This window comes from Cavia porcellus, unplaced genomic scaffold, assembly GCF_034190915.1.
Source record: "Cavia porcellus strain 051 isolate PalLab524CR breed Dunkin Hartley unplaced genomic scaffold, mCavPor4.1 scaffold_1, whole genome shotgun sequence".
Classification (NCBI taxonomy): Eukaryota; Metazoa; Chordata; class Mammalia; order Rodentia; family Caviidae; genus Cavia; species Cavia porcellus.
In genome coordinates, this window is record NW_026947484.1 from 178,030,909 (window position 1) to 178,049,656 (window position 18,748).

The 18,748-nt window shown below is 36.3% G+C and overlaps 1 protein-coding gene across 1 annotated transcript in view; it reads left to right on the forward strand.

Moving 5' to 3' along the window:
* The window catches only part of Svep1 (sushi, von Willebrand factor type A, EGF and pentraxin domain containing 1), a 176,936-nt gene that overhangs the window by 97,697 nt on the left and 60,491 nt on the right, over positions 1 to 18,748 (forward strand). Inside the window, exons 19-27 of the mRNA XM_063260974.1 lie at positions 5,595 to 5,756; positions 6,138 to 6,229; positions 7,329 to 7,425; positions 9,812 to 9,925; positions 11,600 to 11,713; positions 12,451 to 12,652; positions 14,617 to 14,774; positions 15,678 to 15,876; positions 18,065 to 18,240. Coding sequence (XP_063117044.1) covers positions 5,595 to 5,756; positions 6,138 to 6,229; positions 7,329 to 7,425; positions 9,812 to 9,925; positions 11,600 to 11,713; positions 12,451 to 12,652; positions 14,617 to 14,774; positions 15,678 to 15,876; positions 18,065 to 18,240 — 1,314 coding nt within the window. The remainder of the gene's footprint in view (positions 1 to 5,594; positions 5,757 to 6,137; positions 6,230 to 7,328; positions 7,426 to 9,811; positions 9,926 to 11,599; positions 11,714 to 12,450; positions 12,653 to 14,616; positions 14,775 to 15,677; positions 15,877 to 18,064; positions 18,241 to 18,748) is intronic.

The window sequence follows — 18,748 nt, forward strand, 5'->3', positions numbered from 1 at the left end:
GGTTTTCTTTTTAAATTCCTCCAGATGACTCTAAAATGACAGGAAAAATTAAGAGCCACTGATTTCAATTATCAACTGTGAGCACAGAGGGCTGGTGGAACACAAATCGCTGAGTCTCATCTTTAGAATTTTGTTTCTGCAGAGTTGGGGAATCTGTCAATTTGCATTTCTAACTAGTTTTTAGAAAATATTGATTCAACTGGTCCAGGAACCACAAGTTGAGAACCACTAGTATAAGTAGAAATGGAAAAATTAGCGTTCAAATTTTTAAATATTTCTAACATCCCTACTGAGAATAATTATCCAACCAAAAATTCATGAAGCTATAAACAAAAATAAAAGGTAAAAATTTAGAATGACAACTCAACTAGGACCAACAGTCAAGGTCAACCTGCTACCAGAAGCTCCAAAAGTTCTCACCTACTTTGTAAGGTCAAGTCGGATTAAAAGTAAAATATGTTAGCCTACCTCTAAATCATCACTGAGGACAGAATAATCATGACAAAAGGATGATTAAAAAATATCCTCTACATTCTTTATACTCATTTAAAAACCTACAGTTTTGGCCTCTCGAAGATGAAAACTCTATTGCCTTATTGAATGAGTGACATTTTTAAGAACCACCCTGCTGGTTCCCCATTTCTCTCAGCTACACAGAGACACATACACACACCTGTTACTCCCTTTGCACTCCAGACACACATGCAGCCACATCAATGAGAGACTATGAGAATCTTAGAAAATAACTGCAGGACCAGTGTATGTGGTGGTTGGGAGTGGAGTGTCCAGCATTGCGTCTTGGGAGATGTAGTCTTATAGGTTAAGTGTCATGGGGAGAAGGGAAAACACACATTGCTTTATAGACTTTTAGAACCCCATCTGTTTAAACTATCTCAGTCTAGTTGGATCATGGTAAGTAAATGTCTGATATCTTAAGAACCAGGTGAATAGCATTCATTAACCTAAAATTTCACTAAAGACTTAAAAAAATATTTTTTGCTAAGACCCCACTTCATAAGTCATGCCCATTACGTAAAAACAGCCTTAGATTTTTTTTAATTTGAAGTCAAACAAGGCTTAACATGATGGCTGAAGTAAATCTGCTAAAGACTCTTATTTTGTCAATATACCAACTAATTTTGCAAGAAAATCCACAGTAAAAAATTCTGTTTGTTCCTACTCTCATTTCCTCCGACCACAAAAGCAACCAGAATTTTTACAGAGAAACAAGGTCGTGTTTTGCATTTTTTCTTTTAGCTTTCTAAATGAGCCCTGAGGATTGTCTAACACCAAATTTATGATTAAGCAGTTCTGATTCCCAGAAAGTCTCTAAAATTCTGGTAACTGGTCCATTTCTCTCTAATATTCTTAGGGAGAGCAAACCTCAAACTGTCTCCTGCAATGTTGAATCAACACTATTTACTTTAAATTAAAATATGGATCAGTTCTAAAATGACCCTCATGAGAGGGCCCCAACCGCTCCTTTTTTTTTTCTCCCTTCTTTTTTTTTTGGTACGGGGGACTTTTCTTTTGGTGTTAGTTTACTTTTATAAAACCTACAGTTATATACACAGTTAAAGCATTAGCCAGTTGGCCCTCTGTCAAAGGACTTTTGTCTAGAACGTATGAAACACTGAAAATCCCAGACTCCCCTCCCTGCAAATTCAAAGACCCAATCCATGAATATGCACTTCTCAGATGAAGAAATAATTTACTTTTATGGGTATGTCATACAGCTTATCTTATTTTCATTAAGTTATCATGTTTGCATTTCTTTAGCATATAGAATATAAAATATTATTAATCAACACTGCAATTAAAATGCAACTGTATTACTATGTTAAAATAAAAATTTCTTTATATAATACATTTTACCTTTCCCCACTTCTTAAGTCATTAATTATTCTTTGGTTTGTGACTACAAATACAAAGGACTGAAGTTTTTCATTTTGTGAAAATGATTTGTATCTGAACAATAAATCTCACAGAAGACTTATTGCTGTTGTTAACCTATCCCAGAGAAAAAGGAAGGATTATTTTTGAACCAGAATGACACCACCTCTTATACCTTTTCAGGGTAAAGTTAAAAGAAGACTTAGGATGAGGGATTGACCTCAAATTTTGTCTTTGGAAATCTATTCATTTATTTATTTTTGTGTACATTTTAAATATATTACATATTTTGATATTAATAGTGAAATAGTCATGTGTGCTGCACATGTGAATATAGATGCTCCTTTATTTACAATCAGATTTCATTCAAATAAATCTATGGTAAATTGAAAAAGTACTGCAAGTGGAAAATACATTTCCTGCCGCTACCCTATGACTATTAGCCTCTCGACATACACACTGTGGACACGAATATTCTTTACTCCCACGATCAGGTGGCCAAGTGGGAGGATCAGCACTCTGCTGCTGCCCAGCTTCACAAGAGTCTCATAATCCATATAACTGGCCAGGCAAAGAGCAAAATTCCAAATTAGAAGTATGGTTTGTACTGAATGCATATTACTTTTGCATCACTGAAACCCGGAACAACATGAGACAGGGACTTAGGCTATAGCTGTAGTGTATCATGCCAGTTGACCCTTTCTTGAAACCATGTATCTGCTGATAGCTTCTGTCACGGGCATGTAATTTAAACTAGTTTTCACATGCAAACATATCTTATTTACACTTCCTATGCCAAAAAAGTAAAATAGAGCCATTGTAATAATGTCTTAGCTATTTTGAGAGGCCAACAGACTTATTTTTAATCTAAATATTTTATTACTATTATTTATTTGTATAATTTTCAGCATTTTGTAAGTTTATAGAGGCATAAACATTTTCATTTCTGAATATTAAGGTTGTGCTAAAGAATAAGTAAAAAATTAATTCATTCAGCATTTTGAGCTTTATTAATGGAGTTTATTTTTTAGTCTCATAAATGCTCATATTCTCTCAAATACAAGTTTTATACTTTCATACAGTAAAACAGAAGTTTTTATGTCTTTATTTTATGTCTTTTTATACTTTTCATTAAGTAATTTAATGGACTGTTTGGAGGATTTTTTTCTTACAAATATGCAATTGTTTTTGGAAATTTAAATTTAGAAACTCCACCTCAACTCAGTAGATTTATAATTATGTTTGTATGAATCATGGAGTGCTATATAAAACTCCAATTCCTATCAAAGTGTTTATGAATTTGTTCTTCATGAAACAAAGATATCTCATGTGTACAATAAATGCAAGAAATATTTTTTTTCTCAATTGGCATTTGTACCTATGATATTGTCTTGTATCTCTAATTTCAATCCCTGGCTTTTTGTAAACTGGATATGTAAAATTTCTTCTGCAAAAGATTTGGATGGCTGTTTTCTTTAAGAACTTTGGTCTAAACCTCTTGAAATCATCAAGCACTCTCTTGTTCGGTAATACATACAAATAAGAGATATCACTACTTTGTATATCTTAGTCCCTTGAACCGGCAGCATGCCTCTAAATTCAACTATTTTGCTAATTATTTCTGCTGAACTAATTTTTCTTATCAAGAATCCAAAACTCAAATGGTAAGTAAGTTGAGATCTGAAGTAACTATCTTTTTGTATCCTAGCTTCTATACTTACATTTGTGCAGATGCACATAAATAGTTTCAGTAGTTTTCTCAGTTTATAGCGACTTTACAGCTCATCCAAATAATACCAAGGAAAGGATATATTCCACCCAAGTTTATCTTTGGGTTGTAGCCTAAAACTTCATCTGAAGAATTAGGTGATAGATAATTCTCTCCCTGCCCCTTGCCTAATGCAACTAAAATTAGTTGGAAAAAATTTCAATCTTGCACTATGTGTGAGCCTATTTTTGTTTGGTTATTATTGTATTATATTATTGGTGAAATAATTCAGATTTGATTAAATGACTATTTAATTGATTTTTTAATAAAAAGTACACCTGACATGAAATGACATTCCAAGGTTAAAATTGTTTCAAAAATTGCCATACATGTGAACCCAAAAGGCAAGAAAACACTGGAAGCTAAATGAAAAAGTTACATTCAAAGCCAAATAGTGTCCAATGGAGCAAATAAGAAAAAAATTATTTGTATTACAGAATTCACAAGAAATGTAAACTATTCATGATAAAACTTTATCATCAAATAATAACTGTAAAATATACATAATAATATGTATGTCTCACAGGGGAAAAAATCAGAGAAAAATTTGTTACCTTACATTCATTCAATATGAAATAGAAATGAAGATAATTAATTACCTGTTTAATGAAAATAATTTAAAAATTAACATACAAAGTGGCAAAAAAAATTTTCCTCTATCAAAGAATTAATGTACTTAAATAACTTTAAAATGCCCCCAATAAATAATAGACAACTATGTAGACAGATAAAGATGTAAAATAAAGAAAAGATAAAGATGTACAAGAACTATAAAGAGAGAGTGATCCGACCCGCGGATCAATCCATGGGTCGCACCTGGAGAGGGGATCGAGGATGGGGGCAGGGCAAGAGAAAAGAGAGATAGAGGCTTGGTGAAATTCTGGTCAAACCTCTCTATTTTTAAAAATGACTACAGCTTATATAGGGTGGAGGCGGACCAAAGGCAGGAAGAAGGCATGAAGTGTTATCTGATAGGTCATGGTCACATCCGGTTATATGATGTAAGCAGGAGAGGATTATGGGTAATGTAGCAGGCATGAGGATCATGGGAAATGTAGGCTGAAGCAGGAAGTTTGCTACGTCATGCGCATTGTAGGCAAGGGGAGGATCATGGGAAATGTAGGCTGACACAAAATGCCCTTAGGGGGAGGGGCAGGGCAGCAGCAGCCATTCGAAGCTGCTCCCCACAAGAGAGCACCTTCATTTATAGCAAAATGAAAGATAAAGTAATAGAGCAGTGCATTTTATCTTCAAATTGAAAAGAAAATTTAAATTATCATTACCAGTGCTGACAAGCATCCAATAAAAAGGGCAATTTCTTCTATCGCTGATGAAAGTTCTGTACATTGAAACTATTTCTTTTAAATGATTTGGTGTTACAGATCAATGGCTTTATTTTTTTTCATAATTTTAGATCCAATGATTCAACTATGCAAATTTATCTATACAAATTCAACTATTATCTTAAGAAAATAATCAGTACTCTATACAAAGATTTAGGTAGAAATTTTCATTTCAACATTAGTAATTAAAGAAAAAGTGGAAATAACCTAAATATCCAATAGTGTAGGACATGTTGGATCAAATATGATCTGTCAGAGAGATGGACTATTTCTTTCTCATTTATTAAAATCATGTCATTTAGTGATCTGTAGAATGACTTGGAAAATATTTATAATATAATGTTAAGTAAAAATCAGAATATATTTTAATATGGCCAATTCTAATCTTTATTGGGTGAATATGTGTTGTTAAAGATAAGAGAGAAACACAAAATATTGACCTGAATGACCAGCTGGTATGAGCATTAAGCATGTGGAAAGGATTATATTAGTATTTCAGAAGCTTTCTTACAACCAAGATTAAGGCATTTCTTTTTAGTGTAGAGTGCATTGCTTTTTCATGCAATAATGATTTGTTTTTATCTTTGCAGTACCTTGTCCCATAGGAGAATTCTCTCGTACTGGGTTAATGCCTTGTTATCCATGTCCTCAAGACTATTACCAACCTGACCCAGGGAAATCTTTCTGCCTATCTTGTCCTTTTTATGGAACTACAACTATCACTGGTGCCAGATCTATCACAGATTGTTCAAGTAGGTTAATACTCTTCATTTCTTACATATCCCATGTTGAGCATTAGTTTTGCTCGTCTCTGTGGTTGCTCTACTTCTGAATAGCATGATTAGTGAATTTGGGTGTTAAATTGCCTTTTTAAAGATCCTTTTGATGACAGTTGCTCAAGAATTATTTTGGAAATGAGCTTGATAATTTCCAAAGGTCTTTTTAAGAGTCTAGAATTTAATTACATACCACATCCATCTGTATACACTCCTGTTCAACGTTTCTAAAACTAAATATATGTGGCTTTACTCTCTCTGACCACCAATATCTTAACCAGAGCACTTAAAGTCTATTGTTGGCAGTATCTACCATGCACTGACATTTTTCTAAAATATTTTTATTAACTTTACTAGGTTTTAGTTCAACTTTCTCAGCAGCAGAAGAAAGTATAGTGCCTCTTGCCTCTGCTGGACATATCCAGACAAAGTATGAAGTTAGCAGCCAGGCAAGTCTATTTTCTTCATATGAAATGTTCTGTAGGAAAATGCTTGGAAAATAATTTGTCTGTCGCAGAGAGGGGAACTACTGAGTCTGAAACTTTAATCAGATGTATGAATCCTGTAAATGCGTAGTTGTATTTGCTTATGACTTCTCGTAAAAATTTAAAAGAAAAATGCAACAGTAGATGCTCCAAGTACCAAGAACTGGGAGGTTTTTTCCTAGAAATGTCTGCACCAGAATTATAAATATAGGAGCCTTTGATTCACTAATAATTAATACCACACACATAGCCCATCATTTGAAAAAGTATATTTGGGTTAGCCAGGGGCCTTTTCTGAATCATAGGCAGAAAGTCTTTTCCAAATGATAGAAGAATTACTCAACTTTCATGAAAATCATTTATATATTTTTCCCTACCAAAAAATTTATTTCCCAGAATAAGATGTGAGTTTTAAAAAATTAAAAGCCTAATGAGCATAACTAAACAAATTGTTCCCATTTTTAAAACAGAGTTAAATCTTATTATTTTGATGGATTCTGTCATTACTCTGAATTCACTTTGTTCAATGTCCTGGTTTCCTTGGCGTTTAGTAGTCTTAGGGATGACAAGGGTGTATTTTTTATTCCAGCTTTCTAAAAACTACTCCTAGAATTTTATAGATCATATTTAAAGCTTAGCCTGCCTGTTGGAACCAGAAATTTGTTGGTACCCCTAAAGCAGAGGTTCTCAAACTTCAGGTATAATAGAATCTTCCTGCCAATTTAAAAAATAATATTAATGTTTAGACTCTACTCCTATAGATTCTGGCTTGGCTGGCTTAGGTTGGAGCTCTGGCCTTTGTATATTTTTAAAAACATTTCAACTGGATTCTAACAGCAAGTCAGAATTTAGGAGCACTACTTGAGTTCACCAGAACATCACTCAAGAATAATATATATTGTTTGTGTCCACCTATGTCAGGCAGTGGTCCAAGGAGCTTGAGTGGACTCACCTGGAGGCAGGAGCCAGCTGTCTAGTGCTGCCACTGATGACCTCTAGATAGGACTGTTTTGAGGTAAATGTACTCTTTGTCTCTCATGCATGTGTTCTCTGCCTCTGGTAGGTTTTCCATGAATGTTTCTTAAACCCTTGCCACAACAATGGGACCTGCCAACAAATTGGGCGTGGTTATGTGTGCCTCTGTCCCCCTGGATATACAGGTAATGTAGATGAATATAAATTTTAATATTTTACATGAAATCATTGTGTCTTGCTGAATAGAATTTAGGAATATTAAAAATGTGTCACCTGAGATACATTAGACTATGTCAATGCAAACATGTTTAGTTTAACAAAGTATACATACGTCACAAGTGCGTTTTCATTATATGTTTGAGAGGAAGAATAAGAAATCATCTTCTGTGTGAAAAATTCACATCATAACCCACAATATAAATTGGAATGCAGTTCTGGGAGCCATGTCCAAAGTTTCATTTTAACACAAATTAAATATGTGGCAATGTAGAACAGATTGTCCAGTGTAAACATTTTTAAACAAACTCCTAGTTTCTCTCATTTGTGACTGTGATTTGTTGCTTTGGTTCTTTATAGAAACTGTTCTCGCAAAAGCAGTATGATTTTGAACTTGATTATGTAGAAATTATGTTTCTTTGTAGTGTGGTCCACATTACTGCTAAGTTCAGAAACAATTTCAAGAAGAAATGAGCTGTACCTTTAAAATGCCAATTATTTTAGCATAATTTAACATGTCAATTTTTTTCTAAATGATTTTTTGTGTTTTTTAAATTTCATGCAACCAACTTGGAAGCTTTTAATGAGAAAAGCAGTATTAAGGAAAAATTCACCATGAAATAAGCAGAGGGGAAGTTGGAAAACAAAATACCGCCAAGAGCTAGCAAGAATGCTGACATTCCATTTATTTTGACCCTTTGGGTGGGTCTGTGAATTTTATAAAAATTGTTGTCTTGACATTATAAGAGAAATAAATGATCCTATCTGAAAATTCTATAAATAAGTGGTGACAGAGGTCATAATATAAGATAGTGGCTTGTTAAAGCACAGGTCACCGGACCTCAGAGATTCTCCCAGTGCCAGAATTTTTGATTCAGTAGTGTGGGTTACAGCTTGATAATTTACATTTCGATTACATTTCCAGGTGCTACTGATGCTAGTGGTCCAGGAATCACATTTTGAGATTACTGTATAATATCTTATAGAAAAGCATGGGTTTCCAGCTAGCCAGTAGAAAGTTGCTGTGCATCCTATGGGAAAATGAAGCCTGCTCCAGGTCACCTGGCTTATGAGCTGAGACCTGGTAGGATTCAGCCCATTTTCTCTCCTCAGCCAGGTGACCTTGGCAGCAAGTGTATCTGACTTCATATTTTTCACTTTGGAATTGTCATACAAGGATGATCAAACCATTATTTAGTGAATGTTTTTTAAATTACTACAGTGAAAGAGATACTACCATTAATACCTACCTTGGTTACTTTTCTCTCATTGCTGGGACAAAGTATTCAACACCCATAATGAAGGAAGGAAAGGTTTATTTAGCTCACTGTTTGTGGAGGTTTCAGTCCATAATCAGCTGGCTGCAAGGCAGGGTGGCGTGGCACAGGGACAACACTTAACGGCAGCAGCCAGTAAAAGCAGCCAGGGCAAAAGGGAGAAGAGAAAGCCTCATTTCCCCCTTGTACTGTAGCCAGGCCACTCCCTCTCCAGGGTGGATGCAGCACTCACAAAATCTCCTTGCCCTCCTGTGGCACAGACTGAGGATGTTTACAAAGTAAGGATCCTGGTGCTCTGCTGAGTTTCTTAGTTAAATTTCTAAACTTCTCAAATTGACACAATGTGTCAACCATAACAATACCCTTCAAAACATTTTCTTCTCTTGAACAGGCTTGCCACTTTCTGAAATAAGTCTGCAAGTCTTTCATGAAGGTCTTTAGAAAGTGTGGTAAAAAAATATAATCAGTGATGCTACCATGTGCCATCCAACAGAAAGGCAGATTCATCACAACGCTATGGTGTGTCTTCATACACCTTATTCACCAGATTTGACACTGTGCAATTCTGGCCATTTCCCCATAGTCACAAACACTGAAGGATAAATGTTTTCAGCCAATTCAGGATATCGAGGCATTCATGACAAGACAACTAAAGACATGAAAGAGGACCTCCAGAACTGTTCTGAAAGAATGCTCTGGCAACACTGATGAGATAAGTGTGTTCAAAGTTAGAAGAGAAAGAGAGAGAGAGAGAAAAAAAAGAATTTGAGAGGGATTAATGACAATGTGTCTTTTACTGTAATACAATTTTTTGATTTAAACATTGGCCATAGTTCCTGGCTCCAGCTCACACTTCCAAACAGTTTGCCCCCTCTCTTCTTCTAATTTAGGATCTTTTACTATCTTTTGTGATTCTTGTAATGAACCGTGCCTTCTTAGAAATGAACAGTGCCTTCATTAAATAGCTAACCAGGTAAGTCTTTTAGTCCCTATACACTTAGGCTAAGATAAATATCTTTAGTGGTCAAGGTTCTGCTTGTATGACTTCTCTTTGATTGTCCTTCAATGCTGATTTTAGGGTTAAAGTGTGAAACAGACATTGATGAGTGTAGCTCACTGCCCTGCCTCAACAATGGAATTTGTAAGGACCAAGTGGGAGGATTCATTTGTGAGTGTGTGCTGGGTTATACAGGTAAGGGATCAATCTCTTGTTTTTACAGTATCAACCTGGAGTCATTAAGATTTCATAACTGAGGTCAATTTAAAATACATCAGTAGAATATATTAATAAAGTACTATGGACACTGTAGATATTATAGATCCTGGAGAGGCATAATTTTTAGTATTTGTATACATTGGGAAGGTGGTGTTGTTATTAAGTTCTTTCATTGGAGAGCACAGTGTCAGTTTGACGGGATGAAATTGCTTTGGGTTTATAAAACAGGCAGATATCATCTCATCTTTGCCAGCCAGGTGTACAACACTGGATTGAATCATGTAACTCCTATGAACTTGTTTTGCATGTGTAAAATTGGGCCATTTACTAAGATGTAATATAGAAATGCTATTTTCAGGCTTTATAAATGTATGTAGAAATGAAAGAAAAAAATAAACTGAGTGGGAGGGGGGCACGCCTGTAATCCCAGCATTCAGGAGGCTGGGGCAGGAGGAGAGCTGCAAGTTTGAGACCAGCCTTGGCTACAAAGTGAGCTCAAATAAACAAAAAAAAAAGAGAGAGAGAGAGAGAGGGAGAGAACATATATAAAAACTAGTAGAATACTGGACATGTAATATGTTTTTTCATAGCTCATTAGTCAGTAGTGGTAGTTTATTGACTAAATTAAGAGGGAGTGCTTATTCCTTAGTGTTGTGTGTGTGTGGTGTAATTAATTCTAGCCATAGACTTTAGCCATTTGTATTATTATGGACTACTTCTATTTTAAATGAACACATATATTTAAGTCAAAGTTGAAATTTCCAACACCTTCCCTAGAATGCAGTTCAGAAATATGACTTACTGCCAACTGTATTAGTGTTGTAATATTATAACACTGATAATATACTCTTATAAAATACACTTTGATTTGCTCTCTTACAAAAAATAACATCCTTATAGTGGTATTGTGGAGTGCACTGAGATAACCTGAATCCTCAGCACTTCACCTAGTTCTAAAATTCTTATACTCAAAACATATCTGAATATATATTTTATTCATTAGTAAAATCTTAAAAATATTTCAAAACAACTGAATTCTAATAACTTTATGGAGAGAGTCAGAAGAAGAGGAAATAAAAGTGAATCAACATGCAATAAGTGTATGTACCAGTTCCCCATTATAAATATATTTGTTACATACCACAAGCATATTCTAATACAATTTTTAAAAACAATAAGTTTATAGTCTAAAAATAATTTTCATCAAGAAATAAAATCATTTAATACCCTAATTTATGATAGTAATCATTTGTAGAAAGTTATTTTTCCCTTTCTGTAATGCATGGAACTGTGATAGCCTTAGTTATAGGGGAAGATATGTTGAATTTATACAATAAAATTACATTTAACTTTGGAGTTTAACTAAAACATTTGATGTAGGGGAAATTTTAAACAATCAGGATCAATCTTGAAGGTCTCTTCAGTCACCTGTTACATACAGGACAGGTAAGTTTCTTGCTTAAGTTTTGCAATTCAAAGATTTGAAGAAACACGTTAATTCAGCGCATTTGGTGAAAAACAAAATTTTCCACAAGCTTATTAGCTAGAATTTCTAATCGTTGAATTATTACACTAAAAAAAAATGTTTTCAGAAGCTATTGGTCTTAAAGTCCTCCGGCTCACTGGCTCAAATATTCTGTCACTTCTCAGGTCAGCTGTGTGAAAAAAACACAGATGAATGCAGCTCCGGTCCTTGTTTAAATAAAGGAACCTGTGTGGATGGGGTTGCGGGCTACCGCTGCACCTGTGTGAAAGGGTACATCGGTAAGACATTTCCGTTCTCCATCCGTTGTCTTAGGATACTGTAAAGCACTAAAACTGAGCACATTCACAAATGTAATATATGGCTGTCATTTTTGGACTTTGTGAATGTACTACAATAGGGTAAATAAGGTAAAGAAAGTCCTTATTTTGTGGAACTATACACTGAATGCAATGTGCAATTTACTCTTAAACTGTTCAAGAAATGGCAGTGTTCGTGTGTGTGTGTGTGTGTGTGTGTGTGTGTGTGTGTAAGAGAAACAAGGAAGAGCTAGTGACAAATCATGTAAATATTTGCAAATGGGTGTAAATGAATGCAGGATAACATATTTTGCAAATGGATATTATAAATAGATGCAAAATAATACAGTTTAAAATGCATACTGGGTTGGCAAGGAAAAAACCCAAGAAAGGAAATGACCAGTGAACAGTAGAGACAAAGTCAAAAAAACAGCAAAATTTTCATAGACTTACTAATTTTATTTTTTAACATTAATCTCAATTAAATATGTATTAATCATTTTAGTTTCAAAAAGAATATAAACAGCAGATTGTGGAAAATCCAATTATAAAATGATTCACAAAGCCTAAGCTCAGTGGATCTTGAGCCAGTTTAATAGATTGGTGGCTCTGCAGCCTCCAGTCCAATCATTTAGAAGCAGCGCTTCCCAGAAACATAACGCCTTCATCTCAGTCCTCTGAGGTTTATCACTGGGACTTTTTCTCTCCCCTGGCTCCAGGTCTGCACTGTGAAACCGAAGTGGATGAGTGTCAGTCAAGCCCTTGCTTTAATAATGCAGCCTGTGAGGACCAAGTTGGGGGATTCTTGTGCAAATGCCCACCTGGATATTTGGGTACCCGGTGTGAGATAAACATCGACGAGTGTCTCAGTCAGCCATGCCAAAACGGAGCCACTTGTAAGGATGGTGCCAATAGTTTCAGGTAAAAGCCCAAGTCCAGGCCTCTTTTGCTTGACTGTTTAGTCATTCTGCATCTTTCTAGAGAATTACAGTAAGTCCCAAGACTTTCATTTTCCAATGCTGGCCCAAGGACAGACTAGTGCAATCTGTACCACGGGAGGTAAGGTTGGACTAAGTCCATGGGAAAATCTGCAATTTAAAATAGCCACTTGTTGTGTTCTAAAATTCCCAATGATTCTGATGTATGCTCTTGTTTGGAAACTCCTACTCTACACTTGAGAAGTTATAAAAGATGAAAGAAAATATAATTCCAATGTACAAAATAAATAATGCTTACAAAATAAATAATGCTGACACTAAACAAACCCACATTTTCCAATGATTTATATTGTAGCTGAAATTTTTACACTGTGCAAAACCAAAATGGATTGTATACTGTACAATTATGTTTTTTGTGCCAATCTATGTTCTATATCTGTGGTGTTAATTTAGCTTAGGCACCTTTGATTCAAAGGAAACCTGAATGTAAACAAATAAAATAAGAAAAGCTAAACTTTTGTGGCTGAAAATAGTACTGTGACAGAAATAAAGACTGCTTTTCTGAGACAACACTTAGGGAGCCAGTAATACTCAGTTTGAAATCTAGCCCTCCTGGCGTCTTTACGGAGCCTCCCTATTCCCCCACTCCTTATACACAATCGAGAGGACAGCACTCTTGCCTTGTAAAAGACTGTTCTTGCCTGCAAAACCTCAGGAGATATCATTGTCCTCAAGATGCTGCTGGTTCTATAAGTTTACAAGAGTTAAAAGCGAAGGAAAAAGCCTGTCCCACGTGCAGCATTTCACAGTCCCCTTCCAGACTGGCCCCTGTCCCTACCATCCTCCCAGGAACAGCCAAGGCACAGGGTAGAAGAAATGGGAAAGCATTTTGCCAATACGACTTCCACTCGCCATGTGGAAATGAGGTCTTGCCAAGGTAGCGTTATTTCCTGCGTGTGCTTTATATTTTCTGGCATTTATTATCTAACCACAGGCAATGAAAAATTTCCAAATGCAAAAGGCTTCCAGATTCTCCCCAGAATTCAAAACAGTGGAAGAATGTCAAATTCATTTAAATCCCAACTAGAGGAAAAGAGAGGATAAAAGTCAATTCATAAGGAGCATAGCTTGTTGACAAAGAGAACGTATTTCAGGGGCCAGGGTACAGTACGTCATAACGGTACCAAACACTGGCAGAGAAAGGTGAGTGAAATTCTAGCCAAGATAGGTTTATCATCAAGTGCAAAGACCCAGTAAGATCCCCCAATTCCAGTTAGCCTCTCCCAAGTACTACTTATTCATGTTAATCATCTTCAGATCCGTATCTAAGAGGTAACCCTATGACTGCACTAATACTATGTCTTCTTAGTTATAAAATAATTCAATCATTCAGAAAATTACACACAGTAGTAGTCACACACTCAGCGCTGTGATGATCAAGTCTTAGTTGTTACCTAGTACCTATTACATGACTGTACCACGATTTATTTTCCCATAGCCTTTCTAGCCATAGTTTAACACATCTGTAAAATGGGGATGATACCGGTATTAATATTACTGGTACTATTCCATTGCTGTAAAGATTGGCTAAATCTAGAGAAAGACATTGGAACAACACCTGAATTTTTTATATTTTTCCAAGCATTTTTGTGGGGAGAGAATCTATAAAATGGAAATAGTATTTCACCTGAACAAAAATTTTCTTTTGTTATAATAATAATAATTATTATTATTATTATTATTATTATATTTTAATACTGTTGTTTCAAATGGGTTTAGTCCAATGAACTGGAAAAAGTAACTAATAAAATACTGTTTGAATGAGGAAAATATGTTTCAGCATTTCAATTTGCAAAGTCTCTGGAGACAAGGTTATCGCGAATGGGAGACACTCTCTAACGATTTTTAGCAGCTGCTCCAATCATTACAACACTTTGTTTTCTTTAGGTGCCACTGTGCAGCAGGCTTCACGGGCTCACACTGCGAATCTAACATCAATGAATGTCAGTCTAACCCATGTAGAAATCAGGCCACCTGTGTGGATGAAACAAACTCATACAGCTGTAAGTGTCGGCCAGGATTTTCAGGCAGCAGGTGTGAAACAGGTAGCTATAAACTAAATGTTATTACAATACTGGGCCAGGGATTTAGCTCAGTGGCACAAGCGCGAGGTCCTGGTTTCGATCCCAAAAAAGTATAACCTAAAAACAACAATACTAGAAGCAATGCCATGATAGCAATGTCTGTTTTTACCTGTACCGTAGATACATTGCCTATATATGAAAAACTGCTAAGCACCTTTACTTATTTAATTTTCACAGCCAAGCAATAAACCAGGTACTTTTTTCATATCCTCAATAGCACAGATGAGGAAATTAAACCTTAGAACTGTATGGGGAAGTGGAGAAAATGGAATTTAACAGGACCCTGCTACATATTTGGAAACGACACTTTGATAAGCTATTTGACTTATGCAGTCAATGTCCATGGACATGTTTGAGAATCGGTAGATCAAAGCTGAATTACTTCCTTTGGGAGACTGCGGTCTTTTCGCTGTAGGATATTTGTTTTACTGAGTAGGTTTTGTAGGTTTGGGGCAGAGCTGAATTGCTGATGAAGTAAGGAAAAATCAGAGCCCCAAGGAAGGGCAGCTGCCTTCTTGCAGCGTGATCACTTCCTCGTCACTAAGTGCTTGTCAGAATACAAGTGTGCTTCAGTATCTCAGCTACAGCAGCATCCTGATTCCATATCTCCTTGAAACTACCCTGTGTCTCTGCATTCATCACTAATAGAGTGTTTAGCTATTTCATATACTCGCTGGTTATTTTATTTAAAAGAATGTAAAATATATTCTGTAAATTATCCTTAGTTTTGAAACTGCTTCTTAAGGAATCGTATTTACTGAGTGTTAACTTTTCACAGTATTAGTGTTTCTGTACTGCTTACTTTTGACAATTAGGAATGCTTCATAAGTACCACAATCTGCTCACCTCTCCTCTTTGTTGCAGAACAGTCTACAGGTTTTAATCTAGATTTTGAAGTTTCTGGCATCTACGGGTATGTCATGTTAGACAGTGTCCTTCCATCTCTCCACGCTGTCACCTGTGCATTCTGGATGAACTCCTCTGACACCTTCAACTATGGGACACCAATCTCCTATGCACTTGATGACAGCGACAATACCTTCCTCTTGACTGATTATAATGGGTAAGCTGAAGTTTAGGAAGGCTGTGTTTCAGATCTGTGCTTAGAACCAAATTAGAGCCTTATGCTGGTAAAGGCTCAATTTCTGACACTAGCGATGAGGAATAGGGTGCAGTGGCGAGATTAGGTGGTGCACCAGGGTAGCTGGGTAACAAAAGTCAAGTAGAACAGCTGGACAAGCTCTGTAACAAGACAACGTTTTAGTGACAATTGTTTAGACATGCCTTGTATTGCATCGCTTACTAAGCATTTTTGTACTTTATTTGATCTTCACAGTGACCTTGGGAATTAGCATCCCTTTTAAAGATATTAAAACAAAATTTTAGACATACTAAACAATGTGATCTGTATGTCATATCTTGCAAGGGGCAGAGAGAACTCTCAAACGTAGACACTAAGACTGATGCTCATGTCTTATGCCACAGGACTTCCAAAGAGCAAGGGAAGAGCCACAGAGTTAAGCAGGACTTCCCCCACTGATCATCTGTCCACCCTACTTATTGCTGAGTGGTCCAGTGTCTTGCCTTTTTGTGGTCCCTTTAAGGTCACTGGTCTTGTCCACATGTTCAGTCCTTGCCTAGGACTGGGACGATGTAGGTCTACACCTTTAATCTGGGTAGATTCTGTGGTTACCAAGTGGGACTTTTCTCCTCAGTTCATCCACATTGCTGGCCACTAATGAGCAGGTCACACCTCAGGGACACACCGAGCTCTCTTTCCACCCTGCAGTCCAGGGAGTTTCACTATTCTAGTAGAATCTCCCAATCTCAAGTATATTCTTTCTGGTGGACTTGAACTTTCATAAAAACAACATTCGAAAGTTTTGTAAAAGCCCTCCTTTGAGATAAAATGCCTACTCAAATAGAGAGAGGAAAATTCAGGAAGGAAGTAATACTGCCAAAAATATTACCTTTCTACAAACATCTTTGAATAGAACGTGAGAAGATTCTGGGAGAGGTACTCAATGGATTTTTGTCTCCCTCGTCAACTTTCCCTAGTCATTTCTTTTCCTCCGTTTGCGTTTGAAACCTTTTGGCTTTAAGCGCCTTTCTTCCTTATTCCCCTTAGTGACATGGTTGTTGGAAACCTCTTCCAGTTGGCCACTTTTGCTAACTATTCTTTTTTTTGGATTCAGGTACTTTGCCTACCATATAAATACATTGGCAGGTTTTTTTAAAAAATTATTTCAGTTTAGATTATTTGAGCTGTTATAATAAAGCACCATAGATTGAATGGCTTGTAAACAACATAAATTTACTTCTCAGCATTCTGGAGGCTGAAAAGTTTATGATCAAGGTGGTAACAGAATTGGTGTCTGGTGAGGGCCTTATTCACAGACAACCCATTCTTGCTATGTCCTCTGAAGACAAAGCAGCAGGGGATTTATTGGGACCTGTTTTATAAGGACAATAATTCTATTCATGAGGGCCCCACCTCCATGACCTACTCACCTGCCAAAGGTCCATATCATTTTGTGTGTGTTTATGTTTTATGTTTTTTATTTGTTTTAGTTTCTGCAGTACTAAGGATTGAACCCAGGGCCTTCACAGTGAGATACAACCCCAGTCCTTTTTTTTTCTTATCACTTATGTATAGGACAAACAACTAAGTTGCTAAATTTCCCAGACGAGGTTTGAATTTGCAGCCCTCCTGCATCAGCCTTCCAGAGTGCTGGAATCGTAGTCATGAGACACCATACCCAGAAGGCCCCATCTCTTAATGTGATTAGATCTTAATATGTGAATTTTGAGGAAATATAAAACATTCAAATTACAAGTCATAGTGGCAGCCATGAAACGTATCTACCTTCTATGGGATAACCGGAGTTTGTGCTTAGTCATAAGAAACACATTTTGGAAAACAGATATGGGTCTGACATTTATAGAACTCAACTACTTTCTCTTCACTCAGTTTCCAAAATAGCCATATGGTAAACTGTTTAAAATTGGACACTTCTTTTGGCTCCTCTGAAAATTTGTCCTATCCCTTGGTGTTTAAGAAACACAAAATTCCCAAAACGAGATACAATTAAGTGGAATTATTAAATCAGATCTGCTTCTATGAAATATGGCCAAATGAAGAAAAAAGACTAATGCATTTACACAGTGTACTTTACCCACACAAGGTGAAAAATAGCTGCATGCTCCACAGAAAGGATTCTGACTGTTCCCTGGACCCTTTCTCTCTACAGCTGGGTTCTTTATGTGAATGGCAAGGAAAGGATAACAAACTGTCCCTCAGTGAATGACGGCAGTTGGCACCACATTGCCATCACTTGGACAAGCGCCGGTGGAGTCTGGAAAGTCTATATTGATGGGAAGTTATCTGACAGTGGCTCTGGTCTCTCTGTGGGGACGGCCATCCCAGGTATGTGCAAGCAACACGGGTACAGTTCTGTCAGCTTCCAGAGGTGATGGTACATGCGTGAACATCGAGCTTGTTTGCTTTGTAGTCCTTGTTTTTAGACAGAAGTCCGTAGTTCTGTCTCATTTCCTACTCTGATTATTCAGACTGTGAATAATCAATTATTAGATATGTTTTCCTAGGTGAGCTGTATACCACTGCATAAGAAATGCCTTTGAGGAAGAATGTTAATACTACCAAAGAGCAAGCTGAACTTAAAAAAAGGAGAAAAAAGGTCTGCTAAACTGTCTTCCAAGAAAGAAAAAGATTAACTGCTGGATTGGAGGAGGGGCATTGATTTGTTGGAGGGACTTTGTTTTGTGATCAGCATACAAACTGTCCCACTACAAATAGCTATTCATGTTTTATTCTCCTTTTCAAATAGAACCCAGCTTCCTCTGTAAAAATACTTTAAATGTTCAGAGAGCTTTAGTTGAAAAATGCATGGTCCTTGCATGATGGCACATGCCTG